The sequence below is a fragment of the Electrona antarctica genome (genome assembly GCF_951216825.1).
Source record: "Electrona antarctica genome assembly, chromosome: 11".
In the NCBI taxonomy this organism is placed as follows: domain Eukaryota; kingdom Metazoa; phylum Chordata; class Actinopteri; order Myctophiformes; family Myctophidae; genus Electrona; species Electrona antarctica.
The window spans coordinates 44,716,153-44,738,967 of NC_136792.1; the positions used below are offsets into that span (position 1 = coordinate 44,716,153).

At 45.8% G+C, this 22,815-nt stretch overlaps 1 protein-coding gene across 3 annotated transcripts in view; it reads right to left on the reverse strand.

Moving 5' to 3' along the window:
• Window positions 1-14,944: 14,944 nt before the first annotated feature.
• Window positions 14,945-22,815, reverse strand: part of LOC306932522 (tumor necrosis factor receptor superfamily member 19-like) — a 36,115-nt gene continuing 28,244 nt past the window's right edge. For 2 of the 3 annotated variants that reach the window (XM_079514357.1, XM_079514356.1), the window contains exons 6-10: window positions 21,160-21,324; window positions 19,862-19,999; window positions 18,177-18,282; window positions 17,353-17,741; window positions 14,945-15,287 (exon numbers count right to left, since the gene is read on the reverse strand). In XM_079514357.1, coding sequence (XP_079370483.1) covers window positions 15,283-15,287; window positions 17,353-17,741; window positions 18,177-18,282; window positions 19,862-19,999; window positions 21,160-21,324 — 803 coding nt within the window. In that variant the 3' untranslated portion in view covers window positions 14,945-15,282. The remainder of the gene's footprint in view (window positions 15,288-17,352; window positions 17,742-18,176; window positions 18,283-19,861; window positions 20,000-21,159; window positions 21,325-22,815) is intronic. The other variant, XM_079514358.1, reaches the window with a different exon arrangement.

Below are 22,815 nucleotides of genomic sequence, written 5' to 3' on the forward strand. Positions count from 1 at the left end.
CAATATGTATCTGTGGAACCGAGTTGAACGAAACCCAATGCCTGACTCCTACAATTCCAAGTGCCTGTCGGGGTTGGGAGTCCCAAGGTCAAATAGGATTGTATTGTGTGGGTTCACGGCCTGAAAAAGGTTGAGAACCACTGCAATTGAAGATATGAATTTGTAACTCAGACGTTTTACCGCATTAAGACCTCGAACGCATCTGTGTCACCTTGGCTTTTAACCACTTTGAACATTATTTTAAACTTTTAACTATTGAAAAATATCAGATATACAAGCTCATAGCGCTGCACTCTGTGCCACGCAATGAGCTTGTAGATCTGCTTTTTTTGTATCGTGAAAATGTGTGCAAATCTGTGAATCTATAATATTTCACAGTGAACATTTTTAACTCAAATATTTGATTCTGGGGGAGTCCCTGGAACAAAATATTTTCAGATGGGGTCGGCGGCAAAATATATATAATTGGCTCCTTGACATGAAAATGTTTGAGAACCAATGACATGGAAACAGGAAACTGTTAGGATTTAGAATGTTTTTTTTTATTTCGGCCTCGGGTCTTAATGGTTTAGTCTTCAGTCAGGGGCCAGTGAGGCTATTCAACGTTGAAGCACTAGGCCCTAGTGGTAGGAGGAGGGACTACAGGCGGACCCGTGGATTCATGACCGGGAAACCCAGTGCAGCTGGGCTTTAACATTGAGCGCTCGGTTGCACTTCCGCATTTGACCACCAAAATTTGGTGGTCAAATGCGGAAGTAGACGTTCTGAGACGGTACTTCCGGCAGTCTTCCGGGTGCTTCAAAACGCCACTGAGCAACTTCCACTGACATGAATAGCTGGGGGGGCGGAGCTTCGCGCCAGTTCAGTCTCTATCCTTTTATATACTCTATGGTCTCTTATCACTACTCTTGATTCTCTTCCTCCACTGTATCAAATCTATCAATACGTCTCTCTTCCTCTCTCTCTTTCATTCCGTCCTTCTTTCCAACTTGTTCTTTCCGCCTCTCACTCTCTCCCGCCCTTCCTCATTCTCCCCCCTCCCCCTCTTTCTCTCCCTCCCATGCTCTTTACCCTGTTCTCCCCTGGTCTCTCTCTCCCTCGCTTTAGAGAGCGAAAGGGATTTCTCTCTGTTGTCGGTCTCTCTCGGCATGTTGGGCTTTGCTTGTTTAACACACTGACCTGAGGCGGGCAGGGCTCCAAGCACACTGACCTGCGGCGGGCAGGGCTCCCTGAGGCGGGCAGGGCTCCAAGCAAGGCCACAAATCCCCTGGTGATGCACAACGCAGGGAGGAAATTGGTGTCATTAGAGAAAGTGCCAGTGATGCCGCAGAGACAGCACGCAGTTTATCCAGAGTAAAGATCTGATCCCAGAGCTCTCTCTCCTGGGCTGGCTCATGTAGGGCTAGGATAGTCCAAAGGGAGAGGGAAGTGATTTCATAGTTTACACTGACTGTACGTGTGCGTTTATGTCATTTAGATTTATAAATTAGCTTTTTATGTAGACGTAGCACGTGTGTGTGTGTGTGTGTGTGTGTGTGTGTGTGTGTGTGTGTGTGTGTGTGTGTGTGTGTCCATGGAAATATACCACAGGGGTCGTGGTTGTAGTAAAAGTCTCAATTTATTCAAGAGGCTGAGTTTCGGTTTGTATTGGGTTTTGAAGTTCAGCTAAATTGACTTTGTTTTACATAATGCATGAGTCGACAATCAAATCAAACTGATTTAAAACGTGATGAGAAACATAAATTGAGAGAAAAGTTATGTCGTAAACGTTTTCAGATATTGCCAATAAAACAATCTTCACCCGGCCTAAACAATCAGAAAATGGAGATGACCAAGTAAAAGTGGAGACACCGTTGGCTCACATAAGATGCAAGGTTGATCCCATCATGGTGCAGGATATCCACTGCTATTAACCCCCTTAGACCTGAGGGCGCGTCTGTGTTGCCTTAGCGTTTAACCATTATATTATACTTTAACTATTGAAAAATAGCAGATATACAAGCTCATAGTGTGGCACTGAGTGCCGCACTATGAGCTTGTAGATCTGCTATTTTAGAAAAATCGTGAAAGTGTACAAATCTTTGAATACATAATTCTTTCACATCAACCGTTTTGAACTCGTATCTTTGATTATGGGAGGTCCCTGGAACAACAAATACATTTGGGGTCCTTGACATGAAAAAAGTTTGAGAACCACTGATTTTCAGAGAACTGTCAGAATGTAGAAGACATTTGTAGAATCTGGTCTCGGGAATGAATGAATTTATCTGTAAACGACATAGAGACGTCTCAACTTTGTGCCCTCTACTGTACACAGCAACACTGCCATCAGGCCCCTCCCTCTCTGTAATAACGGCTATCATTAATGTCTGGAGACCAACCAGGGTCTTTTCATGTGGTCTCTTTGTTCCCCTCGCCCCCACCACACACTGGCCTTGTGGCGGGCGGCTGTGTGGCTCAGGAGGACCCCTGTATGCCGCTGGGTGGTTTTGTTGCCAAGGGGCAGGGTGGTGCGACTGGTTGAGGTAATAAGAGACAATGAGACCTGCCCTGTGCCACCCCCCACCCACCCACCCACCCTCCCTCTCTGTCTGTCACTCTCTCACGCTCTCTCTCTCTCTCTCTCTCTCTTGTGAGGCTTTGGTGTGGGAGGGAGGCCGGGATCAAGCCAAACAGAGTCTCAGTTTCAACCTGCTGAGAGACAGTTCTAGGATGCTTTGGCGAGATGGGTTTCCCGTGTGTCTGTATGTGTCCAGCTGTGTCTGTCCTTTTCGTGTGTGTGTGTGTGTGTGCGCGGCACTGTGCGCGCTCCTATAAACTCTTTTGTGAAACTCTTTGGGTCTCCATCCATGCGTGCCTGCGCAGACATGCTTTTTTGTGTGTCTGTGTGTGTGTATTGGAGGTGACCCATGCAGGAAAGACTGTGAGGGGGGGTGGGGGGGGGAGTTGAGGGGGAGGCCCTATTTACATTGGCAGCCACACAAGGGGAAATGAAGTGAGTTCAAAGCAGGAGTGCAGCAGGATTGTAAAGCGAGCGCGTAGCGAATGCTCCACGCATGAGCTGGCAGACAGGCTCTGAAAACACATGCACATTCCCATGGCTGCTCACACACACACAACAAAATCATATTAGCTCTAGAGCAATAGTCAATAAGGGTGGGGGGGGGGGGGGGGGGGGGGAGAGAGAGAGAGAGATCAATGCTAACATACAGTACTACAGTAGGTAGGTGCCATAACATGTACACAACATAAATGTAAACGTTCAAAGAAGAAATATATAACATTCCGTACTTCCGTTACTATTTGGCATTTTTGCCACTACTTTCATGGTGCTAACCACCAATACAGTATGGACCAATTTTCGTGCCACTTATCCCGGCTAATCCTTATTTGGCTTCTCAAAAGCATCATCCTTTAAACCCATTTTGGGCGGGAACGCCTTTTGGTGTTCGCATTATGTTATGCTTTAGCTATTGAAAAATAGCAGATCTACAAGCTCGTAGCGCGCCACCGAGTGGCGCGCTACGAGCTTGTAGGTCTGCTATTTTTGAAAGATCGAAGAACAACTGACATAGAAACATAGCTTTTTCAGAAAACTGTCAGGATGTAGAAGACATTTTTAGATCTCAGGTCAAAATGGGTTAAATGTGTGCGTGTGTGAGGGTGCCACCACCAGCACATCTCGTGAACCACCCGACCGAACGATCGATCGACTTCAAACTCTGCGTGTGTATTGCAGACCAGAGGGAGTAATGAAACTTCTACGTCGCATAGACGTATCTACAATAATATTGATTATTCTGCACATCCCCATACGTGGGAGTAATCTGATGTCATCAATATGACATCACAGTACTGACTGATGTCATAGACAGGCAGACGGTTAGGCTGACACTGGGTAGAATGTGTCTTGCATAACTTTAGAGTGTGGAGGTCTAGAACTTGGGATCATGTGATCAGTGACATCATGCCAGTGTACTCTGCAGGCCAAAGAGTACACCGACGTGAGGTCACTGATCACATGTGCTTGTCTTGCCAATCACGTCATATCACGTCATGTGGTCTTTTCAGTGCAGTTCTAGGCTAAACAAGGTGGGGACCTTTTTATTTTATTTATTTTCACACAACTCTGAGGTATATTAATGACATAATTCAATGTTGAAAATGAGTGGTATAATTCCCCTATAGTTCCCAGGACGTCTGTGGACGTCTTGGGCACAGATTGTGTTAAGAAACAGTACATGCACCTCCAATTCCCACAGAAGAGGTTTTCTTTATGGTAATCATCTGAAAATGTTGCCTTGTTGTACAAGCTGCCTATTTTATTTTGACAATTTTGGTTTTCTATATAAAATAATAATTCCCCCAAAATCCCCCCTTTTTCTTTTGTGTGTGTCGCAGGGATGCTGGAGAGACGGCCCACCGTGGAAGAACTGGTGGACGCGCTGGTGTCTGAGCACGAGCAAAACTTTGAGACTTACATCATGGACTCTGAAACCTGAGAGGTGACTGTTCACTCCTGATGGACTCTGAAACCTGAAGTGTTAATTCACTCTTCATGGAGACATGGACTCCCAGGCTCCACACGGAACAAACAGCCTTGCAGTCGCACAGCAAAGTACGCACAAAGCAAGAAGGAAAAAAATACTTCTCTTGACTTAAAGCAGGGGTGGGCAACTTTGACGATGGAGAGGGCCACTATATTTCCACACTCACTCCCTAGGGCCATATATTACTGTCGTAGCAAAAATAGCCGATCTACAAGTTCAAAACGCGTCGCGCTGCGACGCGTTTTGAACTTGTAGATCGGCTATTTTTGCTATATTCGAATTGAAATCCTGAATTTTTGCTATTTTTGAATTGGAATCCTGAAAATTTACATTTTTATGTAATTTAAAATGCCTTTAATTATACTTGTGTTGAGCATTGAGCTACTCATTTAGACTGAAGTAATTAAAGCGGGTCATGTTTGCATGTTGTGGAATTGTAAACAGCTGAAACCAATATTATCTCAGTATTCTGACATTAACCTGAGGGCCACATTAAATGAAGGTGGGGGCCGCATGTGGCCCCCGGGCCGCCAGTTGCCCACCCCTGACTTAAAGGGTGCATGTTTGTATACCTTCTCGGAAGATAATGATCCAAACCTGCCGATTATTCAGGTCATCATGAAGCGTTTTTGTGTTTGTCTCTGTCTCTGCCTGTTAAGACAATTAACTAAATTGGGCGTTTAGATATTGTTTTCTGCCGGGGGGGAGACTGTTAAAATTGTTTGACTGAATGTCTTGTTAGCCAAGGAGTAACAAGGTCAAGAAATGCATCAGTGTCATCCCTTCTAAGCCTAAGGTGACTATTTGAGAAGGTATGTATGGCAAAGTATTAACCACCTAAGCCTGATATACTTTGTTGTGTATCAAATAGCGACAATAGCTCACCTACAGGCTCTCAACGCTTCACAGGATTGTATCTCAGCTATTTTCACTGTTTTTTTTAATCTTCTTTTTTGTTTTAGAATTTGCCCAAAGTAGGGATGCCAGGGTTCGTATGGTTAAATTAAATCAATTATTGACCTTGATAGTTGACAACAAAGAAATTCCACCACATCAGTCAGATATTCAGTTACAGATCTTATATTAAGCAATATACAAAGGATGCCGTCGTCATGTTTAATAATAAATTGTGAAAAGATAAATGGCTACTCTCCAAGGACCAGCATGGCTAGCGTGTAGCTGAAAATGCCACTTTAGACCATTGGTTCCCAAACCTTTTATAGTTCAAGACCCAAAGATTTATTTTAATGATAATAATTAAAAACAAAATCTAGGAAACAAAAATTATAGGGACCCATAAAATGGGTCCCACGCAGTGGCGCAGTTAGGACGTAAAAAGTGCAGGGACATTATTTGTTTTGCGGGTTGGGGGACGACGACGTAATGAGTCATGACTCACATTGTGTATACTGTATTAGCTATTTAATCTATTAAAATAAATAGACCAGGCATCCCCCAATAGTGGGGGGACATTCAGACCCTTCTGACCCCCCCTCCGGCACCAATGGTCCCTCTCCCGGCCCTCTGTTTGGGAGCCAGTGACTTTAGACATGCGACCTTCACCTGAGTATCTGGAATGACATCACCCACTAGTGACTGACAACCGACAACCGTTAATGTTATATTATAAATAAAAGTCATAATGGATGTGTTTATTGCTTGTGTGTGTGTGTGTGTGTGTGTGTGTGTGTGTGTGTGTGTGTGTGTGTGTGTGTGTGTGTGTGTGTGTGTGTGTGTGTGTGTGTGTGTGTGTGTGTGCCAAGTCACATGTTCAGCTGACAGATGTACAGCCCCAATATAATTATACAAAATACTTGACTCCTTTTTGTTTTACAATTTGATTTGATTTATCCTACATTTACAAACTGCTGTTAGTGTAACTCTAAGTGCTTTTGTATTAGTAGTATTAGTAGTATATTATTAGCTTGTGTAGTAGTCAGTAGTTTATAGTTGTATTGTTTGTGTTGAAACAGTAGGCTAGTAGACTAGTTTAATTAGTTTCACCCTGAAATAGGCCACTTGATAAGTAGTATAGGCCACTTGATTTCCTTGGGAAGTGTGAAGTGAGTGCTTTAGCCAGCACTCCTGGCAGACGATTAGCAATCAGTTGGATTGGCCTTATACCACCAGGTGAAAGCGTCAGCTGTTAAGCGGCGTCCAGCAAACGAAGGCCAGGCGAACAAAGGCGACAGGCGACTTTGTCAAAGTCCGACTTCGTCACTGAACGACAAGCTGTAGCATTGATTAGTGACATATATAGTAGCGTGATAGATATAGTAGTGTATTGTAGTATATGTTTAGTGATCTACAATGTGTTTTCTTCCTATTCCTGTCCTCTCTTCTTCCTGGCGGTCGCACAAACACTGGGTTACACCCAGATGTCGCGGCACAACTAATCTCATCTATCCTACTCTTTCAACTCACGTCGAGCAAGTGGTAACGGGAGGGCTTTGGAATTGCCACTCGGCTGTGGTGGAAGGCAAATCTGCTTTCATCTCAGCTTACGCATCCTTGCTCTCCCTTAACTTTCTTGCTCTGACTGAGACCTGGATCAGACCAGAAAACACTGCTACGCCCGCGGCTCTGTCAGATGTGTACGCTTTCTCTCACACTCCCAGAGCCGTGCGGACAGGTGGTGGGGTTGGTCTGCTCATTTCCAGAAAATGGAAATACTCCCCTGTTTCACTGTCACTATTCTCTCCTACCTCATTTGAATTTCATGTGGTCACTGTTTCTCATCCAGTCAAGCTCACCATTGCAGCTGTTTATCGCCCACCGGGCCCTGCTGGTGGATTCCTGGAGGAGCTGGACCATCTAGTCTCCCACTTCCCTGTCGATGGCTCTGGATTCATCCTTCTGGGTGACTTCAACCTCCCGACTGAGAAGCAGCTAGACCCACTACTTTCGTTTCTCGCCGCCTTTGACCTAGTTCTTTCCCCATCTCCTCCTACCCATGAGGCGGGCAACCAACTGGACCTGATCTTCACCAGAGGCTGCTCTATTGCTAACCTGTCTGTCACTCCTCTTTCCAGTGAAAAGGGTAAGAAACTCTCTGATCACTACTTCATGTCCTACTCTCTCTCTCTCTCCTCTCCCCCCTCACAGCCCCTCCCTACCCACATGATTTCCTCACGTCACAATCTTCGCTCACTTTCCTCCACTGATCTTTCCTCTTCTGTTCTCTCTGCTCTCCCTGCCCCTGAATCCTTTGCTCTTCTATCCCCTGATACCGCCACAGATCTTCTTTTCTCTACTCTATCCTCTTCTCTCGACCATCTCTGTCCCCTCACCACCAGGCCTGCACGCCAAACTCCACCTGCCCCCTGGTTGTCGGACTCAGTGCGGACTGAGAGACGGAGCCTGAGAGCGGCTGAGCGCAAATGGAGAAAGGGCAACCTCCCGGAGGACCTTCTCACCTTCCAATCTCTCATTTCTACTTTCTCCTCCTCTCTATCAGCTGCTAAAGCTGCTTTTTTCTGCACTAAAATTCAGGCTTCTGCTTCCAACCCTAAAAAACTCTTTGAAACTTTCTCCTCTCTCCTACAACCACCACCCCCTCCTCCCTCCTCGTCCCTCCTCCCTGACGATTTCGCCAACTTCTTTGACAAGAAGGTGAACGATATCCGATCCTCCTTCCCTCCTCCCCCGGCTGGTGCCCTGCGCACTGCCCACACCCGTCTGCCTGCCACCCCCCCCTCTCTACCTTCATCTACTCCTCTTCCCCCCCCCATCCCCTCTCTATCCCACTTCTCTCCCCTCTCCCCTAACGAGGTCCTTCTCCTTGTTACCTCTAGTCGCCCCACCTCATGCTCTCTGGACCCGGTCCCAACCACTCTGTTGCAGTCTATTGCACCTGAACTTCTTCCCTTCTTAACCCACCTTATTAACACCTCTCTGACATCTGGCTACTTTCCCTCTACTTTCAAGACTGCCAGAGTCACCCCCCTCCTGAAGAAACCGACACTTGACCCCTCTGAGATCAAGAACTACAGACCGGTTTCCCTTCTATCCTTCCTATCTAAAACTCTCGAACGTGCTGTCTTTAAACAACTGTCCTCCTATCTCCACCAGAACAACCTCCTGGACTCCAACCAGTCTGGTTTCAAAGTGGGTCACTCGACAGAGACTGCCCTGCTGGCAGTGACGGAGTCGCTCCATGCCGCTAGAGCGAACTCTCTCTCCTCCGTCCTGATACTCCTGGACCTGTCTGCAGCGTTCGACACGGTGAACCATCAGATCCTCCTCTCCACCCTCGAGGGGATGGGTGTCTCAGGCTCTGCACTCTCCCTGTTTGCATCCTACCTGACGGGTCGCTCCTACCAGGTGATGCTGAGAGGGTCTGTGTCAGAACCACACAGGCTCACAACTGGGGTTCCCCAAGGCTCGGTTCTGGGTCCCCTTCTTTTCTCTCTCTACACTACATCTCTGGGTGCTGTCATCCACTCCCATGGCTTTTCCTACCACTGCTATGCCGATGACACCCAGCTGATCCTCTCATTCCCCCCCTCTGATACCCAAGTGGAGGCACGCATTGCTGCTTGTCTGGCTGACATCTCGGCGTGGATGTCGACAAACCACCTGAAGCTCAACCTGGACAAGACCGAGCTGATGTTCCTCCCGGGGAAGGGCTGTCCGCACCGAGACATGGCCATCACCATTGATAATGCTGTGGTGACCTCAACTCGGACTGCGAAAAATCTGGGTGTGACCCTGGACGATCAACTGACGTTCTCGGCAAACATCGCATCAGTGACAAGGTCCTGCAGATTCCTCCTCTACAACATCAGGAGGATTCGCCCCTTCCTCACGGAGAAGGCAGCCCAGGTGCTCATCCAGGCTCTCGTCATCTCCCGCCTGGACTACTGCAACTCCCTCCTTGCTGGTGCTCCGGCATCTGCCATCAGACCTCTGGAGCTTGTTCAGAAAGCTGCGGCTCGTCTGGTGTTCAACCGCCCCAAGTTCTCCCACACAACCATCCTTCTCCGTTCTCTACACTGGCTCCCCGTAGCGGCCCGCATCCAGTTCAAAACCCTGGTGTTAGCCTATAGGGCAGTGAAAGGAACAGCTCCTTCCTATCTCCGGGCTATGGTCGATGCCTACACCCCTGCCCGACCACTTCGGTCTGCCACCTCGGGGCGACTGACTGCCTCGTCACTCAAGGGTCCTTCTGGCCGATCCACACGGTCACGACTCTTTTCTGTTCTGGCCCCACAGTGGTGGAATGAACTCCCCACTGATGTTAGGACAGCAGAGTCACTGCCCATATTTCGCCGCAGGTTGAAAACCCACCTCTTCAGGAAACACTACCCTTCCTCTCTGCCTGACCTACTTGTTGTTAACTAGCTGTACGAACGTTTGTTTTCTATTGTTGTATTGTTTATTGGATCTTGTTTAGTCGATACACTTAATTGTTTTAGCTCATGCTCATTTGATTTAGCTATTTTGTCTCATCCGGTTAAGGAAATAGGTAGCTGATATATTGCACTTTTACCTTAGCGCTAGGTATACTCTTGGTTGCTTGTTTTTGCAGAAAATGCACTAAAGACTTCTGGTGATTAGTAGTTTTTGTTCCCTACCTATGTTGAATACACTTATTGTAAGTCGCTTTGGATAAAAGCGTCTGCTAAATGACTGTAATGTAATGTAATGTAATGTAACAATAAAAAAAAATATGTTGCTTCATAAATCTGTGAGACTAGTACGTTTGTTATAAACTAGAGCAAAGTTAATCGTTTACCCGCCAGGAACATAGGAATTTTAAAACGTAGAATCTTGTAGCCTGCCACAAACGGAAAAGCCGTTTTAACAGCGATGTATTCATTAATGCATGTTTTAATACGATCGTATCGAAATCTACCGTCAGTTAGCTTTGTTATGCTTCTGACACAATGGGCGCGGCCATTTTGAAAATGCGCGCGCATCCACTTACATTGCCGGCTCTGGTTTCAGACGGCTTTATCTCACAGAAGCGACATTGCAGAGGACGCTTTGTCCCAGACAAGCGTTTTCAACGGCCTGTAGCAGGCGCTGTGATACTCGCGGTCCACTTTTTCCACCACCGACCGAGAGAACGAGCACCAGCTTCGTCAACACACACGGAATGGTTTCATAGTAAAATGCGATTACGGATATTTGGCTCTTCAAAGTAAGTGTCACGCGTGATTAAACCATGGCAATACGCAATCGAGGGATTAATTAATGGCGGCAGGCTAAGAATAAAGAATTATCCATTTTCTTCCGTGGAGTACAGCAGCTGCTACTAATACACTGCTAAAAATAGCATTTTCAGTATCGGGTTCATTGTTATTTCCTGGTCGGATCAGAGTGGAGGAAGAGTTGCAAATCTGTTCTTCCTGTCATTTGGTGCAGTGTTTTGACTTAAGAGCAATACTCCTCAGTGTTGTGTCTACAACATCACGCAGTGGATAGGCGGAGGAGGAAGGCTCGAGATAAGATGTGCTCGTTCCTGGCGACGGGGAGAAGCTTGAGTTCCAATTAACGAAAGATTCAATGCCTCTCTCTCTCTCATGTCGCTTCGCCTTCCTAAATGTCTCCCAACTAATTTAACGGGGGGGAAATTATGTCCATTTACACTTCAGTCGTGCTGTGCAGCTTTGCCTTGAATCCTTGATGATTCCTTCATGGCTGCTTGTTGCTCTGTTTCAACAGATTCAGACTGTAATTAGCCAGGAGGGGACGGGGGACGACGGGGGGGTTGCCGCAGCTGCACCCATGATGGTGTTCTTACTTGCCTAACTAGTGCGGAGGATGTGAGACCTCGGGCAGTAGTAAGGCTTGGAAGAGAAGAGGGGGGGGGTGGACGACTTCACAGTTCTTGTGGGAGATTGTGAACACGTGCATCAAAGGGAAGGAGTGCACCGGGCGGCTACAACCATCACATAACCTATATATATACACAGTATATCCCCATGTAGAGGCAAACTCAGAAATAGCCTAAAGCTTGATTTTACTCTTTGATATCTATACGTGCTCGTGTCCCACTGAAAAGGGAGAGATCTACAAGCTCGCGACGCGTCGATTGGCGGTATGTGGGAGAGCTTGTAGAGCTGTTGTCTTTGGCGTGCAACGCCGGCTCACAACCACAGTATAAATCAAGCGTCGAGTAGAGTAAGTGACTGGACGGCTTCTGTGTTCTACAGTAATTGGTTTCTGTTTGATTTTTTTTCCCAGCCGAACATGTTCTAGCGAGTGGAAATGTGATGGACGGCTCATCATGTGTAATATACAGTATGTTTAATTAGTGTTTGACAGTATGACTGTAAATTATTTGAGTGGACCCGTTGTAAAGATGGAGTGTCGTGATTTTTGGTACTTTTTCTGTTTTGCATGTGTCTGTGGAGTTGACGTTACTCTAATAGAGGGTATGTATGCGCATGAATAAAGTGAGCGGCAAAATTAGTTTCGTGTTGTTTAATGTCGTTTAATGCAATCAGTTAGGACTTTTCTGTTTGGATGTTTGGGCTGACAAGGCCAGAAAGTAGTTTTTTTGATACTCCGTACTCGTTCCCGCAGAACTTCCTGCTATAGACCCCCAGGTGTGGTTAAAATATTCAAATATGTCTTCCCTGTGTATTTTTGGTTTCTTCCTGAAAGTGGAAAGCCTTTGAGTCAAAAGGCCAAATCGAAATACACAACTTTAGGGACATCATAATCCTAACCCCTCCCCCATTATCACCCAACACAGCTGTGGGCGAGGTTTAAATTCAGGTGGGAGGTAGGTGACACACGGGGACTACAAATGTCACGCCCCCAAATGAGACGGCGGCCCCACTTCAGGTCCGTTAGAACGGTGTACTGCAGCTGTCGATGCAATCCCTATGAGAGGCATCATAAAATACCCTAATTTCACTGATCCATTACTGAGGCTGTAGCGATTTCTTTTTTCGTGTTCTAATAAAGTGTCCCATATGTTTGATTTGTCGTTTTTAAATGTCACATACCTGCCATCTCAATATACAACCCACGATGCACTATAATATACTCCCACCAATGTGTCAAAAGTTCTAGAATTGTAAATCTCAAGGTAAAGTGGTCTCACGTTATATATGTCACGGTCGCATCCCTTTGCAACCGTGACGGTCCCAGATATGTGTTGTGTTTCGTTATGTATTTAGTATTTGTCCAAACACCATCTTGCAAGACTAATTATTAATACTCATCTGGAGAATTCACTAGGTTGTTGAAAATGTCAAGATACTCCTTCATTTAGCTGGGTTATTTTCCCAACTATTCAGCCAAGTTGACAACGGTAAAACACACCGTCGGAGCTCCGCGGTAGGTAGAACATATAAACCAGTGACATGTTCAAAACATATGAACAGTCAGTCGGGATCGGGATGTATTATTGAGAATTCCACTCTTAAAGTCTGCGCTCGTAGCCTCGTAAAGACTCTGCAGTCTCCCCTCTGCTCTGTTAACATTATGGATAACTCATTGAAGTGGTAAATTAAATGTGAAATACATCCTCTATTGAGAAAACAAGATGTGTTGACAAAGACATTTGGAAAAAAAAATGTATTCAAATAAATAGTCTTCAGTTCATTTCGTATTCTTTTAAAAGTAGGCTAACTACAGTTGAATTTCAATGGACTTCTATGGGCTGGCCTGCAGTACACTGTTCTAACGGACCAGAAGTGGGGCCGCTGTCTCATTTGGGGGTGTGAAATTTGTAGTCCCCGTGTGTCTCTATACTTGATGAACTGGTGGGTGTGGCCACATAAAAACATGAAAAACATTCTTCCTCCTAATTCTTTTTTTGGGGGTGGGGGGAGGGGGAGGGGAGGTCACACTCTGTCTTTAAATAAGTACCTTTAAAAGGCATATAGAAAAAATAACATGAAGCTCACCACCGGATAGTGTGTACTTTTTAGAAGTTGTTTATTTACAAATGTGTAAAATGATATCAAATTCTCACGTGGAAGCGTCCATCGGGCAACCACCAATACTACAACTGGAGGCAAACAACAAAAAGGCAAGCATATTTATTTAGTCAGTCATGTCTATGTTACAAAAATATTGACCTATTCACTATTTTACAGTTATCTACAAACGGCAAATTTAAAAATCACACAAAACATTCTTCGTTGTCTTAAACTTGTTCAGTATCACCTCTAGATTGTCTTCAGTGCGCACCGTATCACTTTTGACGCTTGATTGTCGGGGTCTATAAGAGACCAACACGTGATAATAATGCAAGACATTCTTAAAAACAAAACAAAAAAAAGAATACACGCCTCGGACAGTGGTCCGTCCGCTCGCTCCTCATTCACTTTGTGCCACAAATACTCGGCCACGACGCTCCTCGGCACTTTGAACTTCATTCGACTGACCTCCCGGACCAGCGAGCTCACATTCTGTGGTTTTGCATCTCTTTCAACTGCATGCGTACAACAGTACTCCTTTTGTCCTCGTGCTTTTCTTTGACCTGGGAAGTGCTTTTTGTTTGCATTTTTCTATGTACATTTATGTCCCTTCTGTCGCTTTGAGGAAGGATTAGCTCTAGGGGTCCAGGGATGGAATAGTCTCGCATGGCCAGACCGTTTGCCTCTCGCAATTTTCAAATGCTTCCGTCATACAGTCTGGAGAACGGAAGCTCTTTCCGTGAGTAAGCGATAAAGCGGATGTGACGCATCCCTTCACTTGGTGCAGTGGCTAAAAACAAGTAACCTGACTCCGCCAGATGGGGCAGCAGAGAGTACACTGGGTTCCCCCTTCCTGCTCCCGTGTATGCCTTGATCCCGCCTCTAGCTGCGCTGATTGGCCAGGCCGTTTTGTGCCCGGGCATCAAGTCTGCCTGATAGTTCCCAGATGGGAGCAGGAGGGGGGAACCCAGTGTACTCTCTGCTGCCCCATCTGGCGGAGTCAGGTTAAAAAACAAGTCCTACTCGAAGCAAAACAGCGTGCCGATTGTTGAGGCTAAGACGGCTAGTTCATTTTTGGTGTTATTTATTTTTTCACTTTTTGTCGCTGTCAATTCCATGATACTTTTCTGTGTTAAACTATCCACGCACGAATAACATGAATCTCCCGCTCGTATGAGTCTACGCTCCCGTCTCGGTTTGTGTTTGCAACGGCACTACAGTCCCATGAGGAGCACCCAAGGGGCCAGTGAGGCGCTCCAACGTTGAAGCACTGGGCCCTAGTGGTAAGAGGAAGGACTGCAGGCGGACCAGTGCTTTAACACGTAGGACCATCACTCCTTACGTCACCCATACGTCACCCCGGACCTCAAATTTGAGGTCCGGAGGAGGTACTTCCGGCAGTCTTCCGGGTGCTTCAAAACGCCACTGAGCAACTTCATCGAAATGAATAGATTGGGGGCGGGGCTAGTGCTCCAGTTAGGTCTCTATCCTTTATATACTCTATGGGAGCACCGCATCGTGAATTGGTCTAATATCTTATCCGGTCTGAGCAGCAGCGGAGACGGCTTCCGTTACTCGGCTCTCGGGAGCTGTAGTACCTCCAGACTCTAACATAGCATTCGGAGATTGTGGAACATAGTTGTCTGGCGACGCGAGACCGCTAGAGGTGGAAGGGTCCGAGTCTGGTCCAGGCTGTCCGATCACACAGGGGGGGTGGTGGTTGGGGGGGTTAGTGCTATCTGTGTGCGCAGGCTAGAGAGGGTCTCTGAAACTGGATCTGGTTGTGGCTGTCGTCAGGTCCATCCAGGGTGGAGAGGGGGGAGGGGGGGTGTGTGCCAAAGAAACCCATTTCATCCTGGAAGAGAAAGTGGGAGAACACACACACACACACACACACACACACACACACACACGCCGTCCATTAGTAATTTATCTACCCAGTGTTGGCCAGTTGGGGCAGGAGGGGGGCTGAGTGTACATGAGTCATGTTAAAACAATATCTCCCCATGGCTAACATCAAAGGGTTTGGGGCTTGGACTCTGCCTGGCTGACGCTATCTCGTGATACTTAACCAGAGTCATTCCGCTTCGCACGGACATAAACACCACTGTTCCTGTCCATCAAAGAGACTAAGAGCAGCAGTCGTGGCACAATAACTGCCCTGGGGGGGGGGGGGGGGAACTGCACACACGCGCCTGTTCAAGAGTAATGTTTTGTGTGCGTGCGTTAGATGTATTTGAGTTTCGCAGAATGTCCTTTTATGTGTGTGATTGAGTATTTGCATAGTGTGTGTGTGTGTGTGTTTTAGCTCATTTTGGGCGGGAACCCCTTTTGGTGTTTTAAACATTATGTTGTAATTTAGCTATTGAAAAATAGCAGATCTACAAGCTCATAGCGCGCCACCGAGTGGCGCGCTACGAGCTTGTAGGTCTGCTATTTTTGAAAAATCGTGAAAATATTTATTTCAGAAAACTGGAGGATTTAGAAGATTTTTTTTTAAATTTTGAGGTCAGGCCTAAATGGGTTAGACTACACTTGGGAATGTATTTGAATACTGCAAAGTATACATGTGACACACACAAGTACACCATAATATGTGAGAGAATGTTTCAAAATGAGTTGTTTGAGCATTGACTATTTATAGTAGAATAGCCCTGCCTTGGCCCAGAACCTTAATATCTCGGCCAAGGGGGGGGATTCCACTTTTGTTGTCGAGCACATGTTTGGTTTCCCATAATATGAGAACCGTGTTTTAAACCAGGATGTTACATACCTTGTATGTTTTAGTTTGAGACGTGAGTCAGCTGTATTTATGCATCAGAATAGCATTCCCTAGCTGATGTGTTTTTAACGTGTTACATGTACTGTTTTTATTCTTATTTTACTTATTTTCTAATAAAGTTGTCTTTATCTCCTGTTCCCCCCCCGGGCCACCACACATGTAAAGCGTCTTTGGGTATTAGAAAAGCACTATATAAGTCCCAGATATTATTATTATTATTATTATCTCATGTATTCTTGTTCACGTACTGAGAGACCCCACATTCCAGTCTGCGACCCCCGTTATCTGCACCACGAAGGGAGGGGCTGGAAGGAGCGCCGCGGCTTGTGATTGGGTGAGACGAGCCGTCAGTCAGTGAGGTACTAGGGAGCGCTCTGCCGTGTTCATTGTAGCGGGGGACGAGGATTTGCTATTCTCGGCCTATCGGTTCGCAGCTCAAACAGGGCTGAGTCGGCTCTAGCGAACTTCGCAACATTCGGCAACTCGCTCGTTTTAGCTCGCTCTGTGGTGTCTCTCGTGGCTCAAGTTCGCTTGAGACGGCGCCCCTCCGTCACGGTCTAAAGCTACGGAAAACTGTTGCTTCAGGGAGAGCCAGTCCAGCTCCCTGGCTGCACCAGTCCTGACACCATAGTCCTATCCACACATAATATAAAGATATATATATATATAAAGAAAAAAATTGTCTGACAATGTGTTGCCTGTTCTGGTATCTGTTCATATCAGTCGGGATTTATTTAGATATTTCTTAGTTTTTTAGAGGAAGCTTTGGCAGCTCAGTCCTGTCAAAGCTTCGTTTACATAAGGTCGTTTTGTTTCCTGGACTTAAGAGTGTTTGCTCTCTCTTTGGTATGACCCAGTAAAAAGTTGGACGAATAAAACCCGGTCTTGCTGTGACTATGAAACATCAAGTGAGCACCTTAACTTTATGCATTTATTCAGCCACTTGCATAAAACATGATGAATAACAGACGTTTACCAAATTCAGAACATTTTCATTAGGAATTCATATCGATTGTAGAATGTATTTCTTCTAAGTGTAGGTCCTGGGCTTTGAAATGTAGTAGAGTTAACATGGAGATACACTAGTATACTAAGTTACCCTCGACCAACTGCTACAGAGGGAAACGTCTGGACTCACCTTCCAAAGACGACGACGACGGCTGTTGCCTGGGAAGCAACACGTCTGTCAAAGTTTCCCCGTAGTAACTCTCTCCGGTCCTCCTCCTCCGGTCCGCCGGGGGATTCTCCTCCTGGACGGCGTCCTCGTTGGACCACCGGGACCCTCCTTCCTCCTCTCCTCCTCCCCTCTCCACCACCTCTTCTTCCCCCTCTGCCTCCGACCTCTTCCCCGAGGCTTCCAGATCGTGCCTGGGTGAGGAGCCGCTGAAGCTTTCACAGCAACGCTCCGGGTTCTTCTCCATGAGCGGCCACGTCTCGCCACCGGTGCCGGTGCCTCTGGAGACGGACTCTGGACGCGCTCCAGCAGCGCAGAGCGGTCCGTCGCTCCCTTCACCGGAGGTTAGGTTTCTGGGGACGAGACGGGGCTGCATGGGGTCAGCTGCATGTATAAATAAATATCTCCCTCCGTGTTCCTGAGTGCTTCAAGCCACACGGCCCCTTGGAGAATCCTACTGTAAACTCTGACAGTCATCTCACAAACAGACCGTGTGTGTGTGTGTGTGTGTGTGTGTGTGTGTGTGTGTGTGTGTGTGTGTGTGTGTGTGTGTGTGTGTGTGTGTGTGTGTGTGTGTGTGTGTGTGTGTGTGTGTGTGTGTGTGTGTGTGTGTGTGTGTGTGTGTGTGTGTGTGTGTGTGTGTGTGTGTGTGTGTGTGTGTGTGTGTGTGTGTGTGTGTGTGTGTGTGTGTGTGTGTGTGTGTGTAGCCTGACACTAGTCATAATATAATATGAAGTAAATTACAATTTGTACACTGTGATTTATAGCAAGGTTTTCCTTTTCCTCACCCGTCGTTGAGGCTCATCTGTGACTGGAACGGGCTTGTGTTGTGACTCCGCCCCAAACTGCAGCTCTCATCGCAGCACAGAGACGGGATGAGGTGGACCGGGCCTGCTGAGCACCACACACACACACACGCACGCACACACACACGCACAAGCACACACGCACACACACACACGCACACACGCACACGCACACGCACACACACACGCAGAGAGAGAAAACAATAAGGTACGGTACAACTTTAAAGGACAACTTCACCACTTTTCAACCTATCTTCATATAATTGGGCCTCACTAATGTTCATGATAAAATGGTAAAAATAATGTGACTCTGTCTGTGTCTCATCATAGGAGGGATGTGGGCAGTTCAGAAACCCGTCCACCAGTGACATCATCGATGGGGAATCCAAGTTAATAGAAACTGCAGGCTTTCTATTCCTGAAAAGTTACAATGCAATTATGGAAGCCATCGTTCTTGCGATAATAAAAAACGAAATATATATGAAAAAATAAAAAATTGTTTACAAATTAAAAAACAATCTGTCTAATGATGATGTTACTGGAAGACAGGTTTCTGAACTGCCCACAGCCCTCCTATGACAGTCGTTTTGCTATTTGTTATTTTATCATGAACATTAGTGAGGACCAATTATATGAAGATGGGTTGAAAAGTGGTGAAGTTAAGAATGGCCACAGGGAAACTCGGAGCCCCTGTTCACCCCGGTCAGTGAAGTACAATAGAATACCTGTATATTATATATACAGGTATTATATATTTATATATTATACAGGTATTATATACTTATATATTATATATATATATAAGTGATTTAATACCACCAAGCACAGTGTGTGAGGAGGCCAGAAATGACTTGTAACTATCATCACCGTGGTTGAATGACAATATACTCTGGGTACTTGGGTCCAAAGAAACAATACCATAACTACTACTGTAATGGATGCAAAGAACCAAATAAATATGTAGGATAGGAACAGCAGCAACGACATTCAGATAGGCTTGGGCAATATACCGATATTACCGTTTACCGTGATATTTTAAATCAATACCGGTAATATCGCAGAGTATATAAATAATACCGAATACCGGTAATATCGCAGAGTATATAAATAATACCGAATACCGGTAATATCGCGGAGTATATAAAACACCACTCAATAATACCGAATACCGTCATAATACTAATATCGTAATTTTACCGTCATGTAAATATGAGAGGAGAGGAGAGGAGAGGAGAGGAGAGGGGAGGGGAGGGGAGGGGAAATTTTGACTGGAGAGGGGAGGGGAGGGGAGTGGAGGGGAGGGGACATTTTGACTGGAGAGGAGAGGAGAGGAGAGGAGAGGGGAAATCAGCCCGTCAGTGTGATATATTAATGTTTTATTAATAAAACCGATAATACCGATTATCGCGGTATTATTCACGTTATCAATATCGATATCAAAAAATCAATATCGCCCAAGCCTACATTCAGACAGTAGATCCACATCAAAAAAGAGAAAGCAATACCATCAGCTATCAGAAGAAACCATGACGGACGAATAGCACGGTCCATTACGTACAATTACATCAGTCGCCATGATGGACATTACTCAGAAACCACCATTAAAGATCATGCTGATTTATCTTCTTTCATCTTTTTGTGGGTGTGTGTAGCAGGAGGATCCTTACCACAGGTGTGTCCGGGGCCGAGGTGACACTGGCAGCAGGGTCTCTGCAGGGGGAAGTCATGGAGCCAGCGGCGGTCCAGACAGGACAGCTCTGCCCCGCCGTACGGCCCGTACGGCCCGTCCTGGGCCCTGAGAGAGGCTGGGAACACAAACACACAGCGGCTCCATCGTCAACGCTGGTGGTGTTGTTGAGTTCGTTGACTAAAACTGTGCTGAAGAATGCTTGTCGACTACCGTTTATTATACACTGAGGAAAACTTGAATTAAATACTAAGCTAAGATGACTATGACTAATATATTGACAATGTCATCAACAAATACAAACTAGATTAAATGTTAGGGAGTGACTAGTGGAGAAGAGATTCGGACAAGTCATTCATAGACGAGTCATTTTATTCAAAAGAATAATAAAAAAAAGATTTCCACCGCGCCTCAAGCCTGAGGTAGGCTATAGAGCGTCGCAGTCCCACCCCTTTCATGACGACACCAGGCCCAGGAAATTAATCCCAATGTATTTTTTTAAAGACCTTTTAAGCGCCGTACGAAGCCAACTCGAGTCGTGACAAATCATGACAACAAACACAATATTTTGGACCAAACAAATAATTACAAAGAAGAAAAACAACAAAAAAAGTGTTGTAACCTGCTGTTTTTTTTCTACTTTCTAATTATTAGTTTGGCCCAAAACATTGTGTTTATTGTCATGATTTGTCACGACAAGAGTTGGCTTTGTCCGCAGCGTAAACGTCTTTAAATAAATACTTTCTGAAAAGTCTATTAGGAAAATGAACGGGGATTTCTTTTCCGGGTCTCTCGAGGGGGCGGGACTGCGACGCTCTATAGTCTGGTGCGTCTCAGGGGCAGAACTGATGAATATAGGAAGGAAGACACTGGAGCATCACAGACATTTGAAGCCCTTTTTAATTCACAGGGTGCAGGTAAAAATGACAACGTTTCGATGAATCGGTCACATCTTCGTCAGATGACGAAGGTGGTGGCACTCACAGGTGTAAAAAGGAATTTTTGAATGAAGTTTCTCTTTTCCAATATTAACCCCTTTTGGGCGGGAACCCCTTTTGGTGTTAGCATTATGTTGTGCTTTAGCTATTGAAAAATAGCAGATCTACAAGCTCATAGCGCGCCACCGAGTGGCGCGCTATGAGCTTGTAGGTCTGCTATTTTTGAAAAATCGAAGAACGACTGACATAGAAACATAGCTTTTTCAGAAAACTGTCAGGATGTAGAAGACATTTTTAGAATCTGATCTCAGGTCAAAATGGGTTAAAATCCTGGACTCACCACTGGGTTTCTTCTCCAGCAGCTGTCTCTTGCAGTAGATGACACACAGGACCAGCAGAGCCAGCAGCACGGTGGCCAGGGCGCTGCAGATGACCGCAGCCAGCGCCATGTCCCGAGGACTGGTCACCACCGAGGGCACAGGTACCAGGTTCACACGCCCACTGCCTAGGGAGGGACAGACAGAGAGAGACATGTCAGAGACACAGACAGAGAGAGACATGTCCCGAGGACTGGTCACCACCGAGGGCACAGGTACCAGGTTCACACGCCCACTGCCTAGGGAGGGACAGACAGAGAGAGACATGTCAGAGACACAGACAGAGAGAGACATGTCAGAGAGACACAGTCAGAGAGAGACATGTCCCGAGGACTGGTCACCACAGAGGGCACAGGTACCAGGTTCACACGCCCACTGCCTGAGAGGGACAGACAGAGAGACATGTCAGAGACACAGACAGAGAGAGACATGTCCCGAGGACTGGTCACCACCGAGGGCACAGGTACCAGGTTCACACGCCCACTGCCTAGGGAGGGACAGACAGAGAGAGACATGTCAGAGACACAGACAGAGAGAGACATGTCAGAGACACAGACAGAGAGAGACATGTCAGAGAGAGACAGTCAGAGACATGTCAGAGAGAGACATGTCCCGGGGACTGGTCACCACAGAGGGCACATGTACCAGGTTCACACACCCACTGCCTGCCTACATAACAGAGAGACAAGTTAAACTCCTTGAGACCCTGAGACCAGATTCTACAAAATGTCTTCCAAATCCTGACAGTTTTCTGAAAAACGTATTAATTGTGCTCAAACATTTTCATGTCAAGGACCCCCAGAATTATCTGTATTTGGCTGCCGTCCCCCATCTGAAAATATTTTGTTCCAGGGACCCCACAGAAGCAAACATTTGAGTTAAAAGAAATTGCTGTGAAAATAATACATATTCAAAGATTTGCACACGTATTCACGATTTTTCTAAAATAGCAGATCTACAAGCTCGTATATCTGCTATTTTCCAACAGCTAAAGTATAAAATAATGGTTAAAAGCTAAGGTGACACAGATGCGTTCCAGGTCTTAATGGGTTAAACTCGAGTACATTTCAAGCACATTCAAAATGTAAGGTCAAGAAGAGTTTAGCTGAATTCATTTCTTATGAATTTAATTTTATCATTGTCATTACAGTTTAATTATTTATGTGTTGTGCCCTGGGCGATGCTGGGGTGGGAATATTGGATGTGCTAGTGATTGGGGAGGGTGGGGGAATGTGGGCGGTATGTTCTGTATTATTTAATATTAAAAACAAAGGCATGCATACAAGTTTGGGGAGTGAGACGAGTGGAAACAACCAAGTACATACAGTGGGTGTGAAACCTAGACAAGTTTGGATGACATTAAGAATGTTTGGCGATAACACATCGACGGCTTAATACGAGGTGATAACAATGTGGTGTCAACAGACAATAATAATTCGAGACTTTAACAACACTGCATCTATCACAGTGTAATTGTACTCCATAAAAAGGGTGCTTAGTTTATTTTAGTACAAGATAAAACGTAAACACAAAGAATATCATTATTAACCCATTTTGGGCGGGAACCCCTTTTGGTGTTAGCATTATGTTATGCTTTAGCAATTGAAAAATAGCAGATC